This window comes from Staurois parvus, unplaced genomic scaffold (assembly GCF_062004578.1).
Source record: "Staurois parvus isolate SC_StPar_1 unplaced genomic scaffold, SC_StPar_1.0 ptg000362l, whole genome shotgun sequence".
Lineage (NCBI taxonomy): Eukaryota > Metazoa > Chordata > Amphibia > Anura > Ranidae > Staurois > Staurois parvus.
The window spans coordinates 4,499,065-4,511,809 of NW_028318158.1; the positions used below are offsets into that span (position 1 = coordinate 4,499,065).

General features: G+C 43.0%; 1 protein-coding gene across 1 annotated transcript; it reads left to right on the top strand.

The window, feature by feature from the left end:
• Positions 1–7,897: 7,897 nt before the first annotated feature.
• Positions 7,898–9,718, top strand: LOC149456374 (general transcription factor II-I repeat domain-containing protein 2-like). Its single transcript, XM_089684995.1, has one exon. It carries the CDS (start codon positions 7,898–7,900, stop codon positions 9,716–9,718), a length of 1,821 nt encoding a protein of 606 aa, XP_089541121.1.
• Positions 9,719–12,745: the final 3,027 nt, after the last annotated feature.

The window sequence follows — 12,745 nt, forward strand, 5'->3', positions numbered from 1 at the left end:
TTCATAGTATTAACTGGGGAGTTTCAGTAAGGGGTCAGTTGAGGACAGCAGGAAAATGAGCTGTCTGAGACGATGACTAAATACCATTTTGTGGATAAAATAACATTTCATGAAAAAATGCCCTATTAATGTTCTGAAGTACCAGTTATACACGGAAGTGATATTTATGTTGGTAAACTGAACTTTAATGGACAAAATAGACTATCCATCTTAAAGTGGTTCTTCACGCTATACAAAAAAAATTGAAAGTCAGCAACTACAAATCCTGTAAATGCTGACTTTTAATAAAAGGACACTTACCTGTCCAGGGATCCAGCTCTGTCCTCACCTGGGCTAGTTCTTCATTATCCTTCGGGTCCTCTGCGCTTGTGGCTGTACAGCTGGCTGCCTACTACACATGCGTGGGCCACGCTGCGCTTTGTGAATGTTCCTGCAGTCTTCTGGAACCTGTGATATGTCCTTGAAGAGTGCGGAGAGGGAGGAGGGGGAGGGGGGGAGAACTCCCTCTTGGATCGCCTAAGCGATGATAAAACCAGGTACCACCCCCCCCCCCCACAAAAACCCCCACTAAATTTGGTAGAGGAGGGGGGAGGGACTTGAAACGGTGCTTCCCCTTTTGGTCGCTTTTATGAACGGATCTTTGTACGTCCAATTTTTATGTGTGCATAATGGAAATGTGCTTATAAAGATATTTTTCACACTGACACTAAGGCAGCAATGGGCAAACTACGGCCCGCGGGCCGTATACGGCCCGGCGGACCTTTTAATCCGGCCCGTGGAGCTAGGCTCCCGCTAGGCTCCTCTCACAGTCCGCCCTGAAGACCGGTGTAGCATGAAAATCTGTCTCCTATGAGGATCTGTCCCCCTCGACGTATCTGTGCATGTGCCGGAGATCGCCGATCGGCTGCTAATGCCTGAAACTGGCACATGCGCAGATACGTCGAGGGGGGCAGATCCTCATAGGAGACAGATTTTCATGCTACACCGGAACGGCGCGGGAACACGGCGAGAGGAACGCGCGGAGCAAAGGTAAGTGAATTGACACAGGGGGGACTTGGGGACTTAATATGGGGGATAAATTAATATGGGGGATGAATTAATATGGGGAATGAATTACTATAGGGGGGATGAATTACTATATGGGGGATGAATTACTATGGGGGATGAATTACTATATGGGGGTTTAATTACTATATGGGGGATGAATTACTATGGGGGATGAATTACTATATGGGGGATGAATTACTATATGGGGGATGAATTACTATGGGGGATGAATTACTATGGGGGATGAATTACTATATGGGGGATGAATTACTATGGGGGATGAATTACTATGGGGGATGAATTACTATATGGGGGATGAATTACTATGGGGGATGAATTACTATGGGGGATGAATTACTATGGGGGATGAATTACTATGGGGGATGAATTACTATGCTTACTATGGGGGAATATTACTATACTTACTATGGATGACACATACACATCATTCATCTACTCTTGGTCCGGCCCCCGGGTCCAATATATGAACCCATTGCGGCCCTCAAGTCAAAAAGTTTGCCCACCCCTGCACTAAGGGGAGTATTTAAAAAAAATGGATAGAAATGTACCCAGTGAAAGTGCATGTACATTCTTTCTGTGCAAAAAAACGAATGTTATAATGCTACTGTATGTCCTGTGCTGGATGAATGTTTTTCCTTGATTTAAAAGGAAAAATACTGCATTTTGCCACTAGATGGTGATAAGTATCAGCAGAAAATTCCTATGATACTTAGTGCCATCTAGTGGCCAAATGCAGTATTTTCCATATTAAATCAATGGACATTATTGATAAGCTATACTTGATATCACTCTTGGTTGGACTGCCCCTCAAAAGTAAACAGCATTATTAAAGATGTGACTCTTTAGGTAAAAAAAGAACATCCACTGTATTTTTGGAAGCTGTTAGTTTTTGTGTTAACAAGCATTTCATACAGTGTCGTTATCAGAGAATTCTATTTTTATCCTGGGAATTGCAGCCGATGTCATTGCACCCACTTATCAACTGCATCATACAGTTTGAAGCAATTAGGGAATTAGATGTATTATGTTATGAAGATTCCGAGACACTTATATCCTTGTATATTTCCAGATGAGCCCCAGCCTGTTCTAGTGACAGGGATTTGGGGATTCTAAATGCACTGGGCGTAAAAGAATCGCCTGTCACTGAAGCAGACAAATTTATTTAAAGGGTCAACTATATCCTAAAATAAAGATGACATCATTAGTTTTTTGTGAAAAAAAAAGCCATTTATAGTGTTAAAATAGAACTCCAGCCAAGGCATTTTATTTGGATGGAGGAGAGAAGAGTTTGATCCCCTGGTTGCTTTTTATGGCTAAATATGTGAAAAGCAGTAAGGCCACTACGATAATGGTCAGAGAGTCCAAAACGGTCTTTTGTTAACCACTTGCCCTCCAGAAGATTTACCCCCCTTCCTGACCAGGCCATTTTTTGCAATACAGCGCTGCATTACTTTAACTGACAATTGTACGGTCATGCGCTAGATATGAACTCTCCCACGGCCCCACCACTGCTCTGACCTCCACTTCCACCCCACACTACATTCCTCATACTGAAGCTCCCCCAACACTCCACTCCACTCCTTTGACCTTACTACCATCGAGGAAGTCTCCAAGATCCTCTCTGATGCCCGCCTCACCACCTGCCCCCTTGACCCTATCCCCTCACAATTCCTACGATCTCCCTCCCCCTCCATCCTACGCTCCCTCACCCACATCTTTAATCTCTCCCTCTCCTCCGGCACTTTCCCCTCCCCACTGAAGCATGCACACATCACCCCCATACTTAAAAAGCCCTCCCTGGATCCCAATGACCCGAACAACCTCAGACCCATCTCCCTGCTCCCATTTACATCTAAACTCCTCGAGCGCCTCGTCTACACCCGCCTATGCTCTCACCTCAACGACAACAACCTCCTCAATCCCCTACAGTCTGGCTTCCGTCCCCTACACTCCACCGAAACCGCCTTACTCAAACTCTCCAACGACCTTCTAACCGCCAAAGCTAATGGCCACTATTCAGTGCTCCTACTCCTTGACCTCTCTGCGGCCTTCGACACAGTTGACCACCCCCTCCTCCTCAAAATACTACACTCCCTCGGCCTCAGAGATTCTGCCCTCTCCTGGCTCTCATCCTACCTGTCACAACGCTCTTTCAGCGTTACCTATAATGCTACCACCTCCCCCTCACTCCCCCTCTCTGTTGGGGTCCCTCAAGGCTCTGTCCTTGGGCCCCTTCTCTTCTCCATCTTCACCTCCTCCCTTGGCCAACTCATACACTCTCACGGCTTCAACTACCACCTCTATGCCGACGACACACAAATCTATCTCTCAACCCCCCACCTCACCCCCTCGGTCTCTGCCCGAATCACACACCTACTGAGCGACATATCAGATTGGATGTCGCTCCACTTCCTTAAACTGAATCTCTCCAAAACCGAGTTTCTTGTCTTCCCCCCAGCCCGCACACCACCCCCCATTGACTTCTCCATCACATCCAACAATGCCAATATCAAACCCGCCCTGCAGGCCAGAGTACTTGGTGTCATTCTGGACTCCAACCTATCCTTCCAGCCCCAAGTCCAATCTTTAACAAACTCGTGCAGACTCCACCTCCGCAACATCGCCAAAATCCGCACGTTCCTAACACCAGAAACCACTAAACAGCTCATCCACTCCCTCATCATATCACGACTCGACTACTGCAACTCCCTCCTCACTGGCCTGCCTCGCCGCTGGCTATCCCCGCTTCAGTCGATCCTGAATACGGCTGCCAGACTCATTCACCTTTCCAACCGCTCCGCTTCCGCCACCCCCCTCTGCCAATCCCTCCACTGGCTTCCGATTGCGCAACGGATCAAATTTAAAATCCTAACACTGACGTACAAAGCTGTCCACCATACTGCCCCGAACTACATCACCGACCTAATGTCCAAGTACCAGCCAGCACGCACACTCCGCTCCTCACAAGACCTCCTTCTCTCTAGTTCCCTGGTCTCCTCCTCACATGCCCGCCTCCAGGACTTCTCCAGGGTGTCACCCATCCTCTGGAACTCCCTTCCCCAACCCATCAGATTATCACCTACTCTCCTCTCCTTTAGGCGCACCCTGAAAACCCATCTCTTCAGGGAAGCCTACCCCCTGCTATCTTGACCGACCTCCTCCACTCTTCCTACCACTCCATCCCCCACAGCTATCTCCTCCTGTGCCACCATCCCCTCCCTCCTAGATTGTAAGCTCGAAAGAGCAGGGCCCTCGATCCCCTCATGTTTTGCATTGTATTGGTATTGTTCTGACACATGTTCTGTCCCCCTTTGTAATGTACAGCGCTGAGCGAACCATTGGCGCTTTATAAATATTGTATAATAATAATATGAATTAAATTTATGTTGTTTTTTCCCACAAATGGAGCTTTCTTTTGGTGGTATTTGATCGTCTGTGTTTTTTATTTTTTGTGCTATAAACAAAAATAGACTGTCAATTTTTTAAAAAAAAAAACAATATTTTTGACTTTTTGCTTTAAAACATATTGAATAAAAAATAAAAAAAAATAAAATTGTGTCTTAAATTTAGGCCAAAATGTATTCTGATACATGACTTTGATAAAAAAAAAACCCAGTAAGTATATAATGATTGGTTTACATGAAAGTTATAGCATCTACAAATGGCGGTTTATATATATTGGAATTTTTATTTATTTATACTAGTAATTGCAGCAATCAGTGACTTGTCAGCGACTTATAGATGGACTGCGGTGGGCATTCTGACACTAGGGGGGAACTGACCAACTGCCACTGACATCCCCAGTGACACTAATACAGTGATCATTGCTAATAGAAAACACAGACACTGTACTAATGACACTGAGCAGGAAGGGGTTAACATCAGGGGCTATCAAAGGGTTAACTGTGTGCAGGGAGTGTTTTTATTGTGTACTGTGTTGTGTTTTACTAAGCAGACCTGCTGCTTTCTATCTCTCTGCTGTGCAGGTAGAGAGATAGAAAGCAGCACGTTCATCCTGACAGGAGAGAGATCTGTGTTTACACACAGACCTCCACCCTCTCAGCTTCGCTGATGATCACCGAGTCCTGGGCAAAAAGTGCTGACCGGGACCCGGTGATTGACATCCTCATGAGCAAATAGCAGCGCAGATAGGGCTGAACTGGCATCGGAAATGTAAAATCACATACATCTGCTATGGGCGGCAGGCTAGTGGTTTAATAATAATTCAAATGAATGTGTTATTAAATCCATGTATTATTATTATCATCATTATTATTTATTAATATAAAAAAATGTGTTATTTGTAATAATAAGTGAAATCAGAGAGCTGTTTTGGGGGGCTTTAAACCCACTCCCTTCATCAGGACATATTTATAATGACCGCACAAGGGACTGGAATTTAGGTATTGCTTGCAAAATCAGCACAGTTCTGTGCAGAAAAAATGCAGTATGTTTTACTTTTTTTTTCTACAACTGGAACGCACTGGAACTGCAAGCATTGATGTGAACTATGACATGGACAACCATATAACCTACTTTCTGTGCATTTTGAATGCAGAAAAAAAAGTAACTGAAACGCATGTAGTGTGAATTGGCCCTAAAGCCAAACTCTGAGCATTTTAACCACTTTATCTTCAGTAAGGTTTTACCCCCTTCATGACCAGGGCATTTTTTTGCTTTTTGACACTGCACTACTTTAACTGGCCATTGTGAGGTCATGATTCACTGTACCTAAATTAATTAATTTATATGTTTTTTTCACACAAATAGAGATTTCTTTTGGTGGTATTTGATCACCACTGAGGTTTTTTTTATTATATAAATAAAAAAAAGACAAGAAAGTTTGAAAAAAAAAAAGATATTTTCTACTTTCTTTTACAAAACATCCAAATAAAAAAATGTAGAAATCAAATTTCTTTATTAATTTAGTGTGTGTGATAGTGTGGCGGGTAATCTGGCACTAGCTGACGCTGGCTGAGAAGGACACTAACTGACATCAATAGTGACACTAATACAGTGATCAGTGCTAATACTGTACACTGCCACTATACCAATGACACTGGCTGGAAAGTGGTTTACATCTAGGGGTAATCAAAGGGTTAATTGTGTACCTAACCAGTGTGTAATGCGTGTAATATGTGCTGCTTTTACTGAGAGAGGTGGCTGCTTTGCAGGGAGAGAAAACTAAAGACAAATAGACTGGGCACTTTAACAGTGCAGTTGCACTCTGCAAGTGCAGTTACTCCAGAGCTTAGTAAATGAGGTAGAGCTTCACTTTGCAAATAATACCCAATCACATGCAAGGAAAATTAAAAAACAGCATTTATGCTTGGCTATGATTGGATGATGGGAGTCAGCAGGGCACCCCTCATTTACTAAGCTCTGGAGCAACTGCACTTGCAAAGTGCACAGTCTAGTTGTCTTTAATAAATCAACCTTAACTGCAGAAATACTGGTACAGGGTGGCACAGGTGCACAAAATCATATATATATATATATACATGATTTTGCAGTGGTGCTGCCATTCGCGCCCTCAGCTGTCAATTACCAGGTCCCGGCCGGTGATTCCCCGCCGGCACCCAGTGATCTCCGAGAATTACTGAAGGGGGAGAGACATGTGTATAAAAAACACAGATCTCTCCCCTGTTAGCTCCTGCACACTGCTTTGTATGGCTCTGCATAGCAGAGCCATACAAAGCAGTGTGCTTACAGTGCAAAGCACTCACACAGCACACTTAACCCTTTGCTTGCCCCACATGTTAACCCCTTCATGCCCAGCACCGTTAGTACAGTGTCAGTGCTTTTTATTAGCACTGATCACTATATTGGTGTCACTGGAGATGTCAGTGACACCAAGTCAGTTCCCCCCACGTCAGGATGCCGCCGTAGTTCTGCTATAAGTCGCTGATCACCGCCATTACTAGTGATAAAAAAAATTTGAAAAAATAATCCAGTATATATGCCACCATTTCTAAACGCTATATCTTTCACTTAAACCAGGCATGTCCAAAGTCCGGCCCGCGGGCCAATTGCGGCCCGCGTTCCAGACTGAAACGGCCCCACAGGTGAGCTACCCAAATATATAACTTACGGCCCCCGGTAGTGATTCCCTGAAAGCTACAGAGGACTCCAGCGATCTCTAGCTGCGGCACTTGACAGCATCAGCTGGCGCAGGAAGGAGAGCCCAAATCTCGCGACGTCCGAGATCTCGTGAGATTTGGGCTTTCCTTCTCTGTGTGCCGGCTGATGACGTCATTCCCGCTCGAGAGATCCCTGGAGTCCTCTGTGGCGTTCGCAGAATCACCAGAGGAGGACCGTAAGTTATATAACTTACATATTGGGAAATATATATTGGGCAGCTCATCTGTGGGGTCCGGAACGGGTGCCGAGGGACAGTGCAAGGAGAAACAAAGCCCAAATCTCGCGACCTCCGAGATCTCGCGAGATTTGGGCTTTCCTTCTCCCTTTGCTGGCTGATGACGTCAAGTCCAAGTCCAGAGAGTGCTGAGCCTCCACACAAAGCCACAAGGGCCACCATTAAGGCAAAGGCAAAATAATAAAAGTAAAAAAAACAGACAAGACACTGACAGGCAGGCAGGGCTGTGCTCAGGATACATTAAAGCAGACAAGGGAGCATATAGGAATCTGGTAATACCCTTCATTAACCCCTGACTGTCCATCACTGTGCTATAATGCCATGATGATCTGATTTGTTACTATTGCACTGCCTGCTATTGTCTGCCTGTGTTACAGTATCCTATCTTTGCTGTTCCACCCTCTGCTCCTCGTAGTCTCTACATAACTTCTCCCCTTCTGTCCAATTTTTATAATGGCAACTACAAATAAGAAACGAAAAGTTGACAGTGAGGGCCGCCGCTTCCAGGACAGGTGGAAAGTGGAATATTTTTTCACTGAAATACGGAATCACTGTGTTTGTCTGATATGCCAAGAGACTGTGGCTGTTTATAAGGAATTTAATATCAAGAGACACTACCAGACGAGACATAGCACATACGACAAGCTAACAGGGCGCGACCGCAGTGAAAAGTTGAAGCAACTTGAAGCGGTTTTAATGTCACAACAGCGATTTTTTACAAGAGCCCATGAATCAAATGAAAATGCCACAAAGGCTAGCTATGAGGTGGCAGCGTTAATTGCTAAAAATTGCAAATCTTTTGCTGAGGGTGAGTTTATCAAAGAATGTATCATGAAAATGGTGCAGAATATCTGTCCCGAGAAGAAGCAAGAGTTTGCCAACATTTGCCTGGCTCGTAACACTGTAGCAAGGAGAATTGAAGAAATTTCATCAGATATTAAGAGACAGTTAACGTCAAAAGGAGTTGATTTTAACTTCTTTTCAATAGCCTGTGATGAAAGCACGGACCTCTCTGACACAGCTCAGTTGCTGATTTTTCTGAGAGGGGTGGATGATGAAATGAATGTGACTGAGGAGCTGCTTGACCTCCAGAGCCTTAAGGACCAAACAAGAGGAAAAGATTTATTTGTCTCTGTTAGTTCTGCCATAGATGACATGAAACTGCCTTGGAACAAGGTTACTGGGATTATTACTGATGGGGCACCTGCCATGACTGGTGAACGAAGTGGATTATCAACCCTAATCTGTAACAAGGTGATTGAAGAAGGAGGCAACGCTATCAAACTTCATTGTATCATTCATCAACAAGTTCTCTGTGCTAAACATCTCAAATATGATCATGTTATGAAACCGGTGCTAAAGACCATTAATTGCATCCGCTCTAAAGCCCTGTGCCACCGCCAGTTTAAACAGTTTTTACTGGATATCCAGGCTGAATACGAAGATGTTTTATATCATAATGATGTAAGATGGCTCAGTCGGGGGTCTGCACTGCAGCGTTTCTACTCTCTCAGAAAGGAAATTGGAGAATTCTTGGAAACAAAGGGACAACCGATGCGAGAACTATCTGATCCTATTTGGCTGGCTGATTTGGGGTTTCTAGTCGACATAACAAAGCATCTGAATGTACTGAACACGAGTCTTCAGGGCAAAGATGCAGCGGTGAACCAGCTTTATTCACACCTCAAAGCCTTTGGAACAAAGCTGCAACTTTTCCTAAGGCATTTGTCACAAACGCAGCCCAATACTGTTCACTTTTCAGCGTTGCAGGAAATAATGAACAGTTTTCCACAGGATGATATCAGTGCACAAACGAGTAGGTATGCAGCGGACATCGCATCTCTGGCTGGGGAGTTTAAACGGCGCTTTCAAGATTTTGCAGCTATTGAAAAGGAGATCAGCATTTTCTCCTCTCCATTCTCTGTTGACCCCGATGATGCTCCAGATCAGCTGCAGCTTGAGCTCATTGAGCTGCTTGGTGACAGCGAGTTACGCAGTCGTCACCAACAGCTCTCTCTTGTGAACTTTTACCGCCAACTGGATAAGAGCCGGTTTCAAGAGATTCGAACATTGGCTAAGAAAATGTTGAGCTTGTTTGGCTCAACATATTTGTGTGAGAAGACATTCTCTGTTATGAACTTTAACAAGAACCGTGTGAGGACAAGACTAAGTGACTCTCACCTGCGTGACATTTTGCGCATCAAAACCACGGCCTTTGAACCAGACCTAGTCTATGTACTGCAGTCCAGATCTCAGTTTCACCCTTCACATTAGTGCAGTCAAGTTTTTTTTTTTTCAATTGAGAGGAATACATTGTAAAATCTCAGTTAATGTCAGTTGGTCTAAATCAGTTCTAAATATATTTGAACACATGTATACTTGGTGTTATGTTCCTGTTCACATTTTTTGAACTTAAAAGTTGACAGACAACCTTCATACTTTGTGTAATGTACTTTCTAATGTTCCTGACAGATTTCAGCTTCCTGTTTTTTTTAGATTAAAGGCAGAGTGATTTAACACCTGTTTAGATTTGTCATCCAAGTCACAAAATGAAAAGTATGCCGTTTTCAATAAACTTTTGCATAAAATAGTTCATTTGCATTTAATTTTAATGGTTCATCAGAATGTCGGGCAAAATGGTCGGCCCTCGCACATGTTCACTTCATCAAATCTGGCACTCTTCCAAAAAAGTTTGGACACCCCTGACTTAAACCAATTACTTTACACGTATTGGGATTTTTTTTTATAGCAAAGACATGTAGCAGAATATCATTTTGGCCTAAATTTATGATGAAATTAGATTTTTTGATTTTTTTACTGTACATGTTTAATAGCAAAAAGTCAAAAATATTGTTTTATTTTCTCAAAATTGTCAGGATGTTTTTGTTTATAGCGCAAAAAAAAATCAAAAATGCACAGGTGATCAAATACCACCAAACGAAAGCTCCTTTACTGGGAAAAAGGACATAAATTTCATTTGGGTGCAGCGTTGCATGACCTCGCAATTGTTAGTTAAAGTAACGCAAAAAATGGTCTGGCCAGGAAGGGGAGTAAATGCTCTGGAGGGCAAGTGGTTAATAAATGTATTATTTTGATGTATTAAGTAATAACAAAATTATCAACTCAAAAAACAACTACGTGTGCAACCCCACATATGATTCTATATGAAAGCGCCAGCCAGCACAAGTATTTAGCACCTCAAAGAAATAGAAATTCTCAAAAAAGTGTAGCGCTGAAAAGAACTATACACGTGGCAAGGCGGAGTCTGCTGGCGTCATCACGCTATCTGTCACGTTTCCCTAGTGATCTCTGCAGAGTGAAGTGGCTTACAATACCCTGTGGACTGGCTGAGCATCGCATCGATCATTTATTTCTGAGGATGTTGTCACCTATCAGGTAATGTTGGTTTTATTATCATTATGTAAGTGCTATTTATGGTGTTACGGCGATATATTAGAAATGACAACAGTGAGCACTGCTGTTTGTCGTCTGCGTTTCCTTACATGTAACGTTGGATCCCGGGAGTGGGATAAATTAACTCTGTTTTTCCATTGTGGTCAGGGCCGGTGCAATCATAATGGGGCTTAGACAACTGCCTTAGGGAGCCAGGATGGGGGGTGGTAAAATCTGAATCCCCAGCTACTCACTGGGCCGCTATACCGGCTGGGAGTTTATTTGAAGTGTACTAAATGTAAACTTCACTCACAGCAATGTGATGCAGCCCAGTGCACTGCATGCTGCTAGACCGCACTAGGCTGCATTGCAGTGTGAATGGGACACATAGGAAACAATTGTTTCCTGTGTGTCCCTGCAGTGGCAGGCATTTTAGCATGCAGTAAAACGTCTGGCATCACATACAGTGTGAATTGGCCCTTATACATTGTAGTACAATTTTACACCTGGGAACGTTCACTATTGGTGCACACAGTTTATTTTGCACATTTTATATATTTGTTTTATTTGGATTGAAGGGCAATATTTTTTTACTATAGGTCATACATATTTATGTTGAATATTGTGTTGCAGATTTATATTTTAAAGGAACTTTGCACTTAATTGTACACAGGAGTGGTTGATATTATACATTTGTATAGGTGTGTTATCAATATTAAGGTTTATACAAGTGTATGGTTCTTTCAGCACTGCACTTGACATTTTCTAATAACAAAGATATCAAACAACAAAGATATCAACTAATCAATTGTCTCATAGCAAAATTGTAATACATTGAAGCATTTATTACTCATATTATTATCCTGTAATTACATTTTATTATACTTATGGTTACAATTAGCATTACAATGTATATGCTAAGTTATAAAACATTTTGTCCCTTTAAGTATTACACCATTGTATATTGTTGGTGGAGCGCATCCACCCTGCAAATAATTTCGGTTTGGCCTCTTGAATTTATCTTGGGCTCCGTCTGATTTTTCTCTACAGCTTTGCGTTTTATTATGTGTTTAGTGGGAATATGCTTGATTTACACGCTCAATTTATATCAAATTATGTCTTGAACACTCACAAAGATACAGTCATGTTATTTACATGTGCCAATAAACGTCATGTGTAAGGTTTGCCAGTGCTGTGCAATCGTTGTTTTTTTTTTTTTTTTTTTGGTACGGAGCAAAATACAATATTAAAGGAAACCTGTCTGTAAGATTTGCCTGGCGGTCATGCTGAAACTCTGGCTTCAATGCTTTCAGTCCCTCCTCTCCCAGAACAAGTATGCGTATGGGGACTTCTGACTTTATCTGGTGTTCCTGACCTGTTTACTTGTCCTGAGTTCATGACTCTAAAAAACAGGAACCCGTGCTGCTGACCTCCTTCTAACACTGCTAGATCCTTCAATACTTTCTGAATTACTGATCCAGAAGAAAAGCCAGAGGGAAGTTGGAACTCCTGATCTGCGTTACAGGTCACTGACTTGGAAAGTTCTGAAACCACTGAGTTAGTATAACAGGTGAATAGTGTGTTTAAAGCTGATGTCTGGGAAAATAAATAAATAAAAAATCCTTGCAGTGGGTTTGCCCCAATGTTGCAAGGGTTAAATACTCATTTAGGGGTAGGGGACTGGAAAAATCAGATTTACTTACCCGATTTCAGTTCCCGGAGGCTTCCTCTGTACCGCTAGACCAGTCCTTGCAGCCTCTTCTCCCCTGCACTTCTGCGGTTGCAAGACCTTTGACATCATCAAGTAGAATGCAGGACCCATAACCTTGTATTGGACATGAGGACGCCAAGTGACAGACCACCACCAGAGCATGGAGGAGAGCAGTGGAGTGCCAGCTGCTAGTGGAG